The sequence below is a fragment of the Ovis aries genome, chromosome 22 (assembly GCF_016772045.2).
Source record: "Ovis aries strain OAR_USU_Benz2616 breed Rambouillet chromosome 22, ARS-UI_Ramb_v3.0, whole genome shotgun sequence".
In the NCBI taxonomy this organism is placed as follows: Eukaryota; Metazoa; Chordata; class Mammalia; order Artiodactyla; family Bovidae; genus Ovis; species Ovis aries.
The window spans coordinates 18,689,130-18,706,088 of NC_056075.1; the positions used below are offsets into that span (position 1 = coordinate 18,689,130).

Consider the following 16,959-nt stretch of genomic DNA (forward strand, 5'->3'; position numbering starts at 1 on the left):
GGGATTGGGGGCAGGAGAAGGGACGACAGAGGGTGAGATGGCTGGATGGCATCACGGACTCGATGGACGCGAGTCTGAGTGAACTCCGGGAGTTGGTGATGGACAGGAAGGCCTGGCGTGCTGCGATTCATGGGGGCGCAAAGAGTCGGACACGACTGAGCGACTGAACTGAACTGAACTGAAGAAAGATAGCTGTAATTCATTAGGTGGACATATGGAACTGTTTTATCATTGTATGGAAGTCCAGATGTAGACAGAAGGTTGCATATGGAAGTTGAGTCCCTAAATACATACGGAACTGCCTATGTATTGCGCCAGTTACCTCCGCGATAAGTGAGTCCATTGGATATGTCTCCTTTTCCAGCTGCTGCAGTGCTCAGCTTCGCCGGTAGAGGGAGCCGGCAAGACACTCCAGGTGAAAGGGCTTCTCTCTGCTTCTGGAGCGCTCTTCACAAGCGGCTCCTTCAGGTTGAGGCGTCTGCAGCGGCGCACAGGTGGAGCACACGTGGACTCTTCAGGGCCAGGTCCTGCTCAGGGGCTCCTGCAGCGTGGGGGGCTTCTTCATCACTTGTATCTCACAGCACATGGCAGCCAGCAGTGCACAGTGGCTAGCAGCTTCCCTTGGCCCCCAGTTGAGAAGCTCTGTAGTAAGTTTTGAGGTGCAGCAGCTCCTTGTGAAGAACTTCCCCCTGTGCCACAGATGGCAGATTTCCAGCAGGTTCTACCGGGATGGGTTGGTGTGCATATTAAAGAGACAAGATGCCTGCTATCTCTAGAAATTAGCTAACTCTGGGTGGTGTGTGTGAAGTGGGGAATCCCTCCCTAGGTTTGCAAGGTCCCACATGTCAAAACATCACAGAAACAAAACAACACAGCAAATAAAAAAACATGATAGATACACAGAAATTCAGAGTCCAGTGAGAGCAGCTTGTCTGTACTCCACAATGTCAGGACTTCATCTGGAAGTATTGAATGCAGAGGTTGACCAGAGAGCTGAGGGTTGGAAGTCTGCCTTCTTTCCTGATGGCTCAGGGCTACCTGAGCTTTGGTGAGCCAGGAAGAAGCTGCCTTGTTTTTGTTGACATAACTTGGTCGTGGTTTGGTGGCTTAGTCTCTCAGTCATGTCTGACTCTTGCGACCCCGTGGACTGTAGCCCACCAGGCTCCTCTGTCCAAGGGATTTCCCAGGCAAGAATACTGGAGTGGATTGCCATTTCCTTCTCCAGGGGATCTTCCTGACCCAGGAATCGAACCTGGGTCTCCTGCATTGCAGGTAGATTCTTTACTGACTAAGCTACAAGAGGTTTGACATAAGTCAGAAGACCCTGATGCAGGAAAAGATTGAACGCAGGAGGAGAAAGGGACGGCAGAGGATGAGATGGGTGGATGGCATCACCAACTCAATGGATATGAGTCTGAGTAAACTCCAGGAGTTGGTGATGGACAGGGCAGCCTGGCATGCTACAGTCCATGGGGTCGCAGAGTCAGACACGACTGAGCAACTGAACTGAACTGAAAAAGTCACAATGTCATTTATGCCATTCCCTTGTGCGTGCTAAGTTGCCTCAGTCATGTTTGACTCCCTGCGACCCCATGGACTGTAGTCTGCCAGCCTCCTCTGTCCATGGAGATTCTCCAGGCAGGAATACTGGAGTGGGTTGCCATTCCCTCCTCTAGGGGATCTTCCCAAACCCACGTCTCTTGCATCTCCCACAACCTTGAGAGACAGGTCAAGGTTATCTCCACTTGACAACTGAGGAAAATGACAGACTAAGCTAGGAACCAAATTTAGATTTCCAGGCCACTAGAAATGCTACTACTAATATATCTACTACTGCGGGCAGGAATCCCTCAGAAGAAATGGAGTAGCCATCATGGTCAACAAAAGAGTCCGAAATGCAGTACTTGGATGCAATCTCAAAAATGACAGAATGATCTCTGTTCGTCTCCAAGGCAAACCATTCAATATCACAGTTATCCAAGTCTATGCGTAACCAGTAACGCTGAAGAAACTGAAGTTCAATGGTTTTATGAAGACCTACAAGACCTTTTAGAACTAACACCCAAAAAAGATGTCCTTTTCATTATAGGGGACTGGAATGCAAAAGTAGGAAGTCAAGAAACACCTGGAGTTACAGGCAAATTTGGCCTTGGAATGCGGAATGAAGCAGGGCAAAGACTAATAGAGTTTTGCCAAGAAAATGCACTGGTCATAGCCAACACCCTCTTCCAACAACACAAGAGAAGACTCTACACATGGACATCACCAGAGGGTCAACACCAAAATCAGATTGATTATATTCTTTGCAGCCAAAGATGGAGAAGCTCTATACAGTGAACAAAAACAAGACCAGAAGCTGACTGTGGCTCAGATCATGAACTCCTTATTACCAAATTCAGATTCAAATTGAAGAAAGTAGGGAAAATCGCTAGACCATTCAGGTATGACCTCAATCAAATCCCTTATGATTATACAGTGGAAGTGAGAAATAGATTTAAGGGCCTAGATCTGATAGATAGAGTGCCTGATGAACTATGGACTGAGGTTCATGACATTGTAGAGGAGACAGGGATCAAGACCATCCCCATGGAAAAGAAATGCAAAAAAGCAAAATGGCTGTCTGGGTAAGCCTTACAAATACCTGTGAAAAGAAGAGAGGTGAAAAGCAAAGGAGAAAAAAAAAGATATAAGCATCTGAATGCAGAGTTCCAAAGAATAGCAAGAAGAGATAAGAAAGCCTTCCTCAGCAATCAATGCAAAGAAATAGAGGAAAACAACAGAATGGGAAAGACTAGAGATCTCTTCAAGAAAATTAGAGATACCAAGGGAACATTTCATGCAAAGATGGGCTCGATAAAGGACAGAAATGGTATGGACCTAACAGAAGCAGAAGATATTAAGAAGAGGTGGCAAGAATACACAGAAGAACTGTACAGAAAAGATCTTCATGACCCAGATAGTCATGATGATGTGATCACTAATCTAGAGCCAGACATCCTGGAATGTGAAGTCAAGTGAGCCTTAGAAAGCATCACTACGAACAAAGCTAGTGGAGGTGATGGAATTCCAGTTGAGCTGTTTCAAATCCTGAAAGATGATGCTGTGAAAGTGCTGCACTCAATATGCTAGCAAATTTGGAAAACTCAGCAGTGGCCACAGGACTGGAAAAGGTCAGTTTTCATTCCAATTCCAAAGAAAGACAATGCCAAAGAATGCTCAAAGTACCACACAATTGCACTCATCTCACACGCTAGTAAAGTAATGCTCAAAATTCTCCAAGCCAGGCTTCAGCAATACGTGAACTGTGAACTCCCTGACGTTCAAGCTGGTTTTAGAAAAGGCAGAGGAACCAGAGATCAAATTGCCAACGTCCACTGGATCATGGAAAAGCAAGAGAGTTCCAGAAAAACATCTATTTCTGTTTTATTGACTATGACAAAGCCTTTGACTGTGTGGATCACAATAAACTGTGGAAAATTCTTCAAGAGATGGGAATACCAGACCACCTAACCTGCCTCTTGAGAAATCTGTATGCAGGTCAGAATGCAACAGTTAGAACTGGACATGGAACAACAGACTGGTTCCAAATAGGAAAAGGAGTACGTCAAGGCTGTATATTGTCACCCTGCTTATTTAACTTATATGCAGAGTACATCATGAGAAACGCTGGGCTGGAAGAAGCACAAGCTGGAATCAAGATTGCCGGGAGAAAAATCAATAACCTCAGATATGCAGATGATACCACCCTTATGGCAGAAAGTGAAGAGGAGCTAAAAAGCCTCTTGATGAAAGTGAAAGAGGAGAGTGAAAAAGTTGGCTTAAAGCTCAACATTCAGAAAACAAAGATCATGGAATCCAGTCCCATCACTTCATGGGAAATAGATGGGGAAACAGTGGAAACAGTGTCAGACTTTATTTTGGGGGGCTCCAAAATCACTGCAGATGGTGACTGCAGCCATGAAATTAAAAGATGCTTACTCCTTGGAAGAAAAGTTATGACCAACCTAGATAGTATATTCAAAAGCAGAGACATTACTTTGCCAACTAAAGTCCGTCTAGTCAAGGCTATGGTTTTCCCTGTGGTCATGTATGGATGTGAGAGTTGGACTGTGAAGAAGGCTGAGCGCCGAAGAATTGATGCTTTTGAACTGTGGTGTTGGAGAAGACTCTTGAGAGTCCCTTGGACTGCAAGGAGATCCAACCAGTCCATTCTGAAGGAGCTCAACCCTGGGATTTCTTTGGAAGGAATGATGCTGAAGCTGAAGCTCCAGTACTTTGGCCACCTCATGCGAAGAGTTGACTCACTGGAAAAGACTGTGATGCTGGGAGGGATTGGGGGCAGGAGAAGGGGACGGCTGAGGATGAGATGGCTGGATGGCATCACGGACTCGATGGACATGAGTCTGAGTGAACTCCGGGAGATGGTGATGGACAGGGAGGCCTGGCGTGCTGCGATTCATGGGGTCGCAATGAGTCGGACACGACTGAGGGACTGAACTGAACTGAGAAATGCTACAGCTATCTTAAAGTCCCTGAATCTACCTTAACTGTGAACTTTCCCCAGTCTTACAAAAGACTCTTTATAAGACATGACCCCCTCACACCACACAGCCAAAAAAAAAAAAAAAAAGCAAATCTGATCTCTCCTCCACTACTGTTTGGGTCTCCAACCTCCCATTACCACTGGGGCCTCTTAAGGTTATGGTGAATCATGGAGATTTCCCCTGATGCTGGTTCTTTCAAAGCTGCATGATAGTCAATAAGTCACATAACCTCCCTGGACCTCCATTTCCTCATTTTCAAGCAGAAGTGGCTTAACAGCCCTGCCTCGCAGGGTTGTTGGGGGAAGTATTGAGACAAGTGGTACGTGACTGCCAGACAGCACTCTGCCGCTGTTGATTCCTGTTGGGCCATTTCCAATTTTATCCAAGACTGAAGGACAGTGGTGGGATTGACTTGGGCCATCCTGGCTCAGGGGTCCATCCTCACAGGTGAGGCCTCTCCTTTCCCCCAGAATCAGGGTTCCCTGGGGTCTGCACATTGCATCACAGATCCCTGCAGGAGGGGGCAGCCCCTTAAGGGTGTGGTCTCAGGGCCACCCACCTTGGCAGCCCACAGTCACTTAGCCCTGGGGAAGCAGCCTTTTGAGCCAGTGTCTTGGGTGGCTTCACACAAAGACGGGCCTCAGGGGGTACCTCTGGTTCCAGGTCTGGTCCTGGCCAGCCTCCCCTGGGGAGGAGGGCTGAGCTTTGCCAGAGTCAAACGCCTTCACTGCTGGCCCAGACCTAGTCCGTGGCCCCTTGCTTCTGCTCAAAGATACCTCACATCTCCTGCAAAGGCCTAGGCACTCCTTGAAAGCTAGATTAACAAGTTCAAGTGAAGTGAAGTCGCTCAGTCGTGTCCGACTCTTTGTGACCCCATGGACTGTAGCCCACCAGGCTCCTCCATCCATGGGATTCTCCAGGCAAGAATACTGGAGTGGGTTGCCATTTCCTTCTCCAGGGAATCTTCCCGACCCAGGGATCGAACCCAGGTCTCCTGCAATGCAGGCAGATGCTTTAACCTCTGAGCCACCAAGGAAGCCCAACAAGTTCAAGAACCTCCAGAATCCCACCTAGCTCCATTCAAAGAAGACCCCCCCACCCATCACCCCCACAGCCCTTGTTCCTGCAGGCTGGTGGGAGCCATGTGGAGAACAAGCCTCGAGACCCACAGGTGAGAATGTGGGTTCCGGCCTGGCTCACAGAGCTCCAGTAGAGCCCCCTGTCCTGCAGCTGTAGGGGACTTCCTGTTTAGGTACCATCCCAGTGGTGTGACGGGCTGGATTGTGAACCAGGAGACCTAAGCTCTAAATTTGGTACTCCTTCCATCAACCAGTTGTGTGACCTAAGGCAAGTCACTCTCTCTGAGTCTCAATTACCCCCTCCAAAAAAAATGAGAAGCCTGGAGCAAATATTCTTTAAGATCTCTTCCAGCTCAGGCATGCTCTTGTAGCATAATGCCAGTACCCAGTACATGTTTAGGAAATGTTTATCTAGTAATTTAACTTGATTTAAGGCGGGGTTCTCTAGGTCCCTGCACCCATTTACTTTCTTTTTTTTTTAATGTTTATTTTAATTTTATTTTATTTTACAATACTGTATTGGTTTTGCCATATATTGACATGAATCCACCATGGGTGTACATGAGTTCCCAAACATGAACCCCCCTCCCACCACCCATTTACTTTCTTACTATGCTTTTTGCCTCTGCTGTCAGCTGATTTGGGTCAAGTGCCAGCTTAGGGCTTGGGACACAATAGGTGTGAGTTGCATCTATATATGCGGTATGTTTACAGTAGCCCAGAGACTGAAGACAAAACAGAATCTGACTGTGAGCAGTGGGAGCTAGTCCTAGGATGTCAGGGCGGGCTATGTGGTCCTTCTTGTTACAGGTCGCCTCCTTGCATCGGGGCTCAGAGCAGCTGTCAAGAGTCAACACTTGTTCCTAAACAGTCTAGCCTTGCTTTGGCTCACAGTGCTCCTTCTGCCTGGAACACCTGTCAGGACTTATATACCCAATTGACAAGCTAATAAGCTGATCTGCTGTTGTTTCATATATACCGGCAGAAGACACAGGGTTCCTGGGTCGGAGACAAAGGATTGACCACTGTTGGCACAGCAAGCAACACCAGCACTGTTGCTGCACGTCTTTCTCTGGTTTTCAAGTTTCACGGGGGCACCACGGAGAGGCCCAGGTGGATGTTACACATGCAGCAGGTTTGTGTCATGGCTGGGGAGCACTGAGCTTGGCGGACCCACCGCTGTCCCCTCCTACCTCACCACTTTCACCATAAGCAACAGGCAAATCTGCTGTGTCTGGGAGAAGATGTCCCTTCACCCCTCGAAATCCCTGACTGCAAACACAACCCCGAGAAATGGTGGGGGAAAGAGCGGTCATGGCCTTGCATTCTCAGCACACACGCCTGGTGATAACACTCAAGGAGGCTCAGGACCTGCCTGATGGGGAACTGCCTCGTCCAAGACACCTACCCTCCACCTCTGCTTGTCAAAATCCCATCCATCCTCAAATGACACTTTGCTTTTGAATCTTTCTCCAGCCCTCGCATCACCAACACTTTCCCTTTTGTATTTTCCTTATACTTGTCTACGCCTCTTTTTTGTGTCCACAACTGTCCCTCTCTTACCAACAGAGTGCAAACACTTGGAGGGCAGGCATTGGTCCTCTTCATTCCTGTATTCCACACCCAGCTTGTTTGCATCCATTGGGTGCTTAGACCGTATTTGTTGAGTTGGAGGTATCTAGATCTTTGGGCATGGTTATGCTTCTGCAAAGTCTGATGGACTGCCTTTTGGAATATTTTCAACATTCCAGAGGCTAAAAATACCTCCTCAAATCTGTCAAGGATATTTCCTTGTAAGGAGTAGGATTTGCCTTGTGAAGCCCAAAGTTTATGTCCACCAGGTGGCGCCCCCATCCCCAACTCTCCAGATGCCTTTTTTAGAGGGAAGGGATTCTCTTGTCTGCCTCTAAATGTTGGCTTAGGTCCCCCACTTACAGAGATAGTTTGTGTGGCGTAATTTCCTGTCATTGGTCCAGCACAAAGATTCAGCGTTCAGCTGCACATTCTAGTCCCAGCCCCACTCAAGACTGGCACCCTGAAGACACTGAAGGATGTCTCTCCAAGGGTTGCTCAGGGATGTTGAGGGAACAGATCCGAAATTGGGACTAGAAGACCTAGGTTTGAGTCCCCACACTGAATAGCTGTGTTTCTTTGGGCAAGTCCTGTAACCTTTCTGGGTCCCTGTGAGAGGAGCTGAGAATTAAATATGAGAAACTATATAAAAGCATACTGAATGTGGACCTGGGGTCAGCCACACCTGGGCTGCTGTTTAAACTGTCACTCAGTTCTGTGACCATGGTCCTCTTCCTTCTCTCTCTAAGCTTTGGTTGCCCCATCAGTGAATCACAGTTAATACCAGTTATTTTACTTATTTTATAAAATAGGTTTATTTGGCTGCATTGGGTCTTAGATGTGGCACGTGGGGTCTTCGATCTTTGTTGCAGAAGGTAGGAGGTGTGGTTGAAGCATGCTAACTCCTAGTTGCGATGTGAAGGATCTAATTCTCTGACTGGCAATTGAACCTGGGCCCCCTTGCATTGGTTGCTAGGAGTTTTAGCCCCTGGACCACCAGGGAAATCCCAATACCAGTTATTTAAAGAGTTGGTATAAGGATTAGGTAGCACAATAAATATGAAGTGCTCACAGTAATGCTTAATGTATAGTAAGCATTCAGTTCATAACAATCACATATATATTATGTATCCCTAACCCCCCAAATAGTGCCGAGCATTACTAAGTGCTAACATCCATCTGCTGAATAAAAGGATCTCACAGATGAGGAAACCGAGGCACAAAGAGGTTACATCACACACACCACGTCCCAGCACCAGGGAGTGGTGAGGCAGTGAGAAGTAGCCAGGCAGTCTGCCTCTCAGCTTGCACCCTGAGGGTCTATGCCATGCTGTCTTACAAAAATGTGAGTGGTATACACCACCATTTTTTTATTTAAAATTTACATTCGGAGTCTTCTCAGGTACCTGTAGGTGGGGCTGAGTTGGCAGTAGGAGGCATTAGCTCCCTGAAAACCATGCAGCTTTTCTCCCTCAAGGGGAGCCAGGGACCAGCAATCTCATCCCATGACTGAGATGAGGAACAAGCTCTGCAGGGTAGGATAAGCTGGAGGTCTTTTCCAGGCACATTTCCCAGGACAACAGGCGTCTTCTCACTTCCACTGCCGTGTCTGCAGCCACCTAGTCATCCACTCCATGGATATTTACTGAATCTCCTATGTGCCAGGCACAGGCAAAGATGATGTAGCTGACTTAGAACTATGCAGAGGGACCCTCCAATGAGGTGCCTAGAAGAGCCAACAAACCAAAGGAGGAACATTTAAACGGGGCATTGAAGGTTAAGTAGGAGTTTGCCAGCCAAACGCGGTCTGGGATTGCAGGGCTGCTGCTTAGTCGCTCATCCATGTCCCACTCTTTGTGACTCCATGGACTGCAGCCCGCCAGGCTCCTCTGTCCATGGGGATTCTCCAGGCAAGAATACTAGAGTGGGTTGCTATGCCCTCCTCCAGGGTATCTTCCCAACCCAGGCCTCCTGCATTGCAGGTGGATTCTTTACCGCCTGAGCCACCAGGGAAGCCCAAGAATACTGGAGTGGGTAGCTTGTCCCTTCTCCAGGAATTGAACTGGGGTCTCCTGCATTGCACATGGACTCTATACCAGCTGAGCTACCAGGGAAGCTCGGGAAGCTCGGGATTGAAGAGCCTATTTGGGAACCTTAAGAGGTTTGGTGGGGTTGGCATACTGGATGTGAGCATGGGTAAGAAAAGAAGAGGGAAACCAGGAAGTTGGGAGTCCGTTGGGGCCAGATTGTGAAACATGCCCATAGAAGAGATAGAAACCTATATCGTGTGGTCAGCAGGAAGCAGTGTATATACACAACCAGGTCTCTTTTAGAAAGATGCCACAGTGCGTGAAGGTTAGTTCATAAAAGGAGGGAAGAAAGACCAGCAGTAATTACCAGCTTTGTAGTCTTAACCCCTTTAGGCTTCCTTTTTCTCCTCAGCAAGATGATAAAGATAATTGTATGTATCTTATGTGCATAAGTTATCTAAGTTGCTTCAGTCGTGTGACTCTTTGTGACTCTATGGACTGTAACCCATCAGGCTCCTCTGTCCCTGGGATTCTCCAGGCAAGCGTACTGGAGTGGGTTGCCATGCCCTCTTCCAAGGGAGCTTCCTGACCTAGGGATGGAACCCATGTCTCTTATGTCTCCTAATTTGGAAAGTGGGTTCTTTACCATCAGCGCCACCTGGGAAACTCCTGTATGTATCTTGGGGGCTGTCAAATGAGACTTCATAAATGAGAATTCCTGCAAAGCACCGTAATAGCAATAATGTAAAGCATTGTTGGGCTTTGCTATCTCTTAGAGCCGGGTTTGTGTCTTGGTCGTGCTGGGAAATCTACTTTTAATACACTTGATGGCAAAGAAGGCTGGAAAATAGACTGGACTAACTTGGACTTTGCTTTGTGCAGTGGGAAGCAAAGTGGAGGCCTGGAGTGGGTGATGGTCCCTTTCAGTGACAGAAGGACTCGGATGGCTGAGTCCAAGTCTGAGCCCAGATTTAGAAAGAATAAGTTTGAGGTGAGCACTGGCAGGGTCTGATACTCCGATGTCCAGGTGAGAATAGGTGGCAGCTTAAGCCCAGCACTGCTCTGCTCCCTCGCCAAGGAAGGGCTGGGAGGCCCCAGCGGGCTGCAGACAGGAGAGAGGAGAAAGAAAAGGGCCCAGCCTAAGGGTGGGGGTGGGGGCGAGGGCGGGGGACGCTCCAGCTCCAGAAGACAGCTCTCTGCTCCGAGACTGGACCAGAGCCAGGGAGGCAGAGAGGCAGGGCGGGCAGATGTGGTATAAACTTTTGCCAGTCGGACGGAAAGGAAGACTTGCGTCCTGCTGGGGCTGCGGGTGCGCTCCGCCCTGCCCCGAGGAGAAAGGAATCCGAGTTGGGAGTTTGGCAACTGGTGGACGAGGCCCCAAAAGAGAGAAGGCAGGAAGCCGGGAGGAGCGCGTGGGGGTGGAGACGAAGGGGGAGAAGAGAGAGGGCGGGCAGGAGGGGTGGAGAGAGAGAGAGAGAGAGAGAGAAAGGGAGAAAGAGGGCTGCGGGGAGGAGAGCGGGGAGGAAGGGAGGGGAGAGGGGGAGAGGAAGAGAGGAGGACTCGGAGAGGAGCGACGAGGCCGCAGCGAGCTCAGGGGCACATCCGCCGGGCCATCCCCGCGAGCCAGACGCCGCCATTCCGCTGCTCGGGGCCCCGCCGCCGCCGCCGCCGCCGCCGCCGCGCCCGGGGGCCATGCTCCCGCCGCCCCCGCGCCAGCCACCGCCCCAGGCGCGCGCGGCCCGCGGCGCGGTGAGCCTGCAGCGGGCCTTTCTGCGCGGCCCGCTGGGCGTGCTGCGGCTGCTGCAGCTGCTGGCGGGCGCCGCCTTCTGGATCACCATCGCCACCAGCCGGTACCAAGGCCCCGTGCACTTCGCGCTCTTCGTGTCCGTGCTCTTCTGGCTCCTGACCCTGGCCCTCTACTTCCTCGCGCTGCTGGGCAAGCAGGAGCTGGTGCCGGGGCTGGGCCCGCGCTGGCTGGCGGTCAACGTGGCGCACGACCTGCTGGCGGCCGCGCTCTACGGGGCAGCGATGGGCGTCATGATCGGGCAGACGCGGAGCCACAGCTACTGCAACCTCAAGGATTACCAGATGTCCTGCGCCTACCACGCCTTCCTGGCGGCCGCGGTCTGCGGCGGCCTCTGCCTCGGCCTCTACCTGCTCTCGGCGCTCTACGGAGGCTGCCGCCACTGCCAAGGCGAGCGGGAGGTGGCGTGAGGCCGCCGCGCCGCGGGGCTGGGCCACCCGTCCTTCCAGCTGCCGCCGCCCCGCTCTCGGGCGCCCCGGCACCCTCCCTTCGCCCCGCGTTCCCGCCGCCTCCCGTACCCCGGAACCCCGATCGCAGTTCCCGCCCCCAAGGCATCGCCGCGGCCCGGAGCCGGGACAGCTGCGCGGTCTCCTGGGACCCCGTGGGCTACATCCGAGGGGGCGGACGCACACTCGCAGATGGGCCGCCCAGCGGCGGAGCCTCGCGGTTCCTCTTCCCCTTCCCGGCCGCGAGCAAGACGTGGACAGGCGCCGCGTAGATCCGGGCGAGGCTCCCAAAGCGGAATCCGTGTACTGGCGGCGGCGCTGCCCCCTCCCTCCCGCCCCGCTTTGGGCAGAGCGCCCCCTCGCCCTGGCCCTCCTTACAGCCCCGAGTGCTGAAAAAAGCAGGCATGCCCTCGCGGGCGGAGCCGGGGACCGGCCTCCGCCGGTCTCAACTTGAGCGACGGGTGGTTTTAGTCTGGGATTGCGCGGGTACCCGGCGCAGCCCTTTGGGGCCATCCCTCGGTGCTTTGATGTCTTGCGGTGGGGCCTGTCTGCAACGGGGAAGACGGATAGGAAGTGCCCGTGGGTTGTGACCTTCTCCTCTGCCTGTTCCTCCTTTGTCGTCGGGGTTCAAGGAGGTCAGGCCCTACCGCCCACTAGCTTTCCTGGCCTCACCTTCCCAGCCTTCCTCTCACCGGCTTCCGTTCCATCCCCACCTCCCTGTGTCTTTTTGCGTTAGGGGTCGCACGTCACCGTCAAGGAATGTTAGGCGAGCCGCACCCTTTTTTGCAGATGGAGACTAAGATCGTGCCCTTGGGAACAGCCAGAAAAAGATTAGAACCCCATCTTCCCACCCCAAGTCAAGAGTTGTCTAGCAGCGTTTACTTTAAAGCTTTGGATGTTCCCTGGAATCCCGGCTCTGGAGCTATTTAATGGATGGTTTCAAGGCCAAGGGGGTTTGTCAAAGGTGCTTTCTCCCTTTTTTTGAAGGTTCACAATGCTCATTAGCATATCAAAGGCTCTGAGAAGTCCTGCACTGAAAGAGGCCCCTGAGTAATGGAATTTACAGTGTTAAGTGCCTCTGGACTGGGACCAGTTTTTCCCACCTTATGTTCCAAGTAGTCCTGATTCTCCTTTATCAGCAAGGGCGCCGGCCTGTTGGCTGTGGTCTGTTTGAAGAGGTGGGACACTCCCTCTCTTTCCCAGGGTATTTCTATAGCAGAGAGAACCCTCGACTCCCTGTGTAAAAGATAAGATAGCCACCCCTGCCCGGCCAACGGTAGCCTGGGGGACAGTGGATTTGAACATTCCTTTACGAAGGGAAACGCTACCCACTCCAGTATTCTGGCCTGGAGAATTCCATAGTCTGTGGGATCACAGAGTTGGACACTACTGAGTGACTTTCACTTTACGTTTTTTTGGGGAGATGAAGCCAAGGTTATCCAGATGGTTTCCCAGTCAAAAGAAATACCACCCATAAGAGATGCTGGCATTGACCAGGAGCAACTGACAGCAGTGGGTCACACCAAACAGAACGCTCGGGATCTGGGATGAACAGCTGGCCAGCTGTAAGGTAAGATGCTTCATGGCTTTCTGGAGAGATCATAGACCTTTGAATAAAAAAGCTCAGAGACCCTTCCTTTTCTAAAAGCTAAAGGGTTTTTATTCAGAGAGCAAGTTGAAGGGGTGTCAGTAATAACCACAATGTCCAGAGTTGTGACAATTCACTTTTTTGCTAAATCCTCAGAAGTCTGCTCTTTGGAAAAGTTTTGACCCCCTCTGGATTAGAAACTAGAATAGAGGAGGTCAGAATATGTTTTTGTGAGCATGTTTGTAAAGCTTAGGTGGAGCTGTCTTAGGTTTCTCTGTCAGTGATGAGGATCTAAGAGGGGATGTGGAGTGCTTTTATAAGTTTTACAGTCACCACTTTGCATCTATCCAGCCCTACTGTGTGCCTGGCACTACTCAAAGGACTCAGTGTATTTATTTCATTCTCTCAATAACCCTTATTTCCATGTTCTGTATGAGGAATATGAGTCTCAGAGAGGTTAAGTAACTTACCTAGAGTCTCCCAGCTGGCGAGTGGTGAAGCTCAGATTTGAAACCTGGCAGCCTGACCTTTTCAGAACCAGGGAGTATTGTATTGTATTACAATAGGGTGTCAATACATGTTAGATACCATTAACATGGTTATCTTGATTTTAAATTAACTTATTTTTAAAATTTTTGACCAAACCACGTGGTTTTCAGGGTCTTTGTTCCCTGAACAGGGGTCGAACCTGTGCTGTGCCCTTGGCAGTGAAAGTGCTGAGTCCTAGCCATGAACTGCCAGGGAATTCCCCGTGGTTATCTTGAGAAAAAAAGTTTTTGTAATTGTGGTGGACTATTTCTAACATGCAACTGATTGTTGAAACCATCTTTGAAGCAAACAGTTCAGTGGCGTTAAATACATCCACTTTGTTGTACGACCATCAGCACCATCCTTCTCGAGAACTTTTTCATCTTGCAGAACTAAAGTCTATATCCATTACGATTGTGATTGTTCATGTTATTGTTGTTGCCGTTGTTTTCTGTCCTCTGGGAAATCCTGAGCCCTTTAGCATCTCAGTTAGGCTGAGTCCTGCTGCCAGGCCTGCCCCGCTGCCCCCTCGCCACCGCTGGTGCCAGCCAGGGCCTGGGGGTGGGGTCTGCTGGAGTGCAGGGGGTGTCTGGAAGCCGAGCGACTTTGTTTCTTCTGTTGCGAGTTTCCATGTTGCTGAGGCCGTGGAGACTCCCGGAGCGGGTCATGCCGATGTCTCCGAGGACCCGCTTCCCTGGACCAGCAGAAGGTTTCAGTGTCCATGGAGGGCCATGGAGGGAGGAGGAAAGAGGGAACAGTCTTCGCTCAGCAGCTCCCTTTCCTGGGGTATGACGTATTCAGTGGAAGAGCCAAGATGGTGAAGGTTCATTTTGCCTTGACATAGAGAAATCCCCCTTCTGCTTGTGTCTGTGACTTGGGCATAAGCTTCCAGACACCTGGAACTGAGCCATGCACCCCTGAACCCTAAACAATGGGTTTTAAGCTCCAGCACGTGCTCCTTTTCTCTGTTTTAGATCATCACAGAAGCTGCATCTGCAGCTCAGATCCGGCCCGCTGAGGACCTCTTCCTAGCCCCAAGCCCGTGGTGCTGTGTCTGTGACCAGGTGACCTTACTCAGGAGCAGACGTCTCCCTGGCCTTCATGGTACCTTATCCAGCCACATGTGCCTGAAACATTCCAGAGCTCACTGGCTCTGCTAACTGTGCCTTCCTGCTTGGCCTCCCACTGCTTCTCCAGATGTGGGAAGGACCTGAAGACGGCTCCACACCATCTTCTGCTCCCTTCCAGGACCCGGGCCGTGGGCAAGGCCGTCTGAAGTTGGCCTGGAACTTTGAGTTCTGGAGGCAGCCTCCTTGGCCTCCTTCTCTGGACTCCAGGACTCTATCCAACCTGAGACTGCTGTGGGCTGCCCCCAGCCCAAAAGTCTGGGACCACTTGCAGGCCCAGGAGAGGATTTCTCTGGTGTTCAGCAAAGGCCAAAAGAGAGGGTGGGTGAGGAAGGGTAGGGAGGGGGGACCGAAGTGCCTCATTCAGTAGTGTAGTGGTGATGATGGATACGCTTTTCTGAATAAACTTTGGTTTGTCTGATCTGAGTGTATGTGTCTTCTCTCCTGCCCACTCTGTGCCAGGTCCCCCAGCCTCCCTCCATCAGCACACTTTGCCACACTTGTCTGCCTCCTTTCTGCTTTGCTGGCTTCCCCTTCTTTCTGGGAGGGAAAGAAAAATGAGGTCATAGGTTTCCAGTTAAGGCAGGACACAGAAATCAGAGGAATAGAACTATGTCTGTCCCTAATTGGGGCTGGAGGGAATTCCAGAAGCTCCTGCCCTGGCTCTCAATGGGCCTTCTGTTTGGGAAGCTCTGCTGCCTGATGGACAGGAACGGAATGACTATAGTGACAGAGCCAGAGGACCCTGTTCTGGTGCAAACCCATCATTTTACAGAAGGGGAAATGCACTCTGGGTGGAGTGGGAACTTGCCCCACATCACAGAGCTGACTGGGGCCACAGTGGGGTCTCCTGGAGCCCAGGCTCTGGGTATTTCCTGCAGGCCCCTGTGCCTGGTCTGGTGTTGCCTCCTGGACACACCCAGTCTGGTCCCCTGTCTCTGCCTTCCAGCCACAGCCCGCAGACTGAGGTGCCCTGGAAAGGGCTGGAGGGTAGTTAACAGACTTCCTTGTTGGCGCCTTCCTCCTGTGACCTGGGCTTGAATTCTGTAGCCTGGACAGAGAGTTCTATTGGCAGAACCATCTAGAACAGCTCCAGGCAGAGACTGGATACTGTGTGTGCTCCACACCCACTCTCTTCCGAAGCACCCACCTCAGTATACAGCACAGTCTGACTCTCTCTGATTCTCTCTCTCTTTCCCCCTCCTCTCTATGGTTTGGATTTCCAGGTGGAGGAAAATGCTACCAGTTGCCCAGGACCTTCCTTTTCTCCCCTCTTCCCTCTGTGTCAATTCATGAATATCATGAAAATAAAAAGCGGCCTTTATGCAAAGGCAGGTAAGCCCCTGCTCTACTTCAGCTTGGTGGAGCATTTGCAATTGAAAATGTGCTTTTACTTGCATTACCTTATTTGATCTTGTCACCAGTCTAGAGGTTGGCACTGCCTTTTCAATAGAAGCAATAGAGTCCCAGAGAGAAGGGCCTTATCTATGGGCACTGCTGCTCCTGCTGCTCAGTCCCTTCACTCGTGTCCGACTCCGTGCAACCCCATAGACAGCAGCCCACTAGGCTCCTCTGTCCATGGGATTTTCCAGGCAAGAGAACTGGAGTGGGTTGCCATTGCCTTCTTCGATCTATGGCCACACAGCTTGAAATGGCAAGAGTGGGCCTGGAAGGTAGGCGTTGTTTCACTACCCTCTGCAGGCAGCCAGTTGCTAAGCCCCATGGGCCTCTGGCAGGCTCTGAGCTTGAGGGGGAGTCTGGTTTTTGATTGTGGAGATCAGGTGTGCAGGAATGGCCTAATCTGATATTTCCTGTTTAATGCCAGGGGCACTTTTAAATAAGACATTGCCCCTAGGGGACTTAATTGAGACTATTTGGGTCTGGGGAATCTGAGGGATTTGTTCATTTCTATTATTTTTCCTGCTTTTCTAGGGATAGGGAGTGGGATGGCCAGTGGTGAGGAAGAATTAAGAATTTCTTTCTAAAAAAAAAAAAAAAGAATTTCTTTCCAGACATAAAAGGAAAGAGCAGGGATATGATAGAAAAGTCCTGCTAGCAGTATTTGTATTTTTATTGTTTTTGTTTGTTACAATTGCTATTTGTAGAATAAAATAGCAATATATACCTATTAATTTTTTTTATGTATACAAAGTAAATGTCATTCGATCATCCTAATCTCATATCTGAGAGATAAGCTATTGTTCACTATTAAGCCTTCTTCCTTAATTTTTATAACTAGTT

General features: G+C 50.5%; 1 protein-coding gene across 1 annotated transcript; it reads left to right on the forward strand.

Annotated features, from left to right (window-relative positions):
* Positions 1–10,776: 10,776 nt before the first annotated feature.
* MARVELD1 (MARVEL domain containing 1) lies at positions 10,777–15,139 on the forward strand. Its single transcript, XM_027960208.2, has 2 exons — positions 10,777–13,045; positions 14,566–15,139. The coding sequence occupies exon 1, from the start codon at positions 10,918–10,920 to the stop codon at positions 11,437–11,439; it is 522 nt and encodes a 173-aa protein (XP_027816009.1). The 5' UTR covers positions 10,777–10,917; the 3' UTR covers positions 11,440–13,045; positions 14,566–15,139.
* The last annotated feature ends 1,820 nt before the right edge of the window (positions 15,140–16,959 follow it).

Coding starts and splice junctions, on each gene's coding strand:
- MARVELD1 (XM_027960208.2), top strand. CDS start 10,918: ATGCTCCCGCCGCCCCCGCGCCAGCCACCGCCCCAGGCGCGCGCGGCC.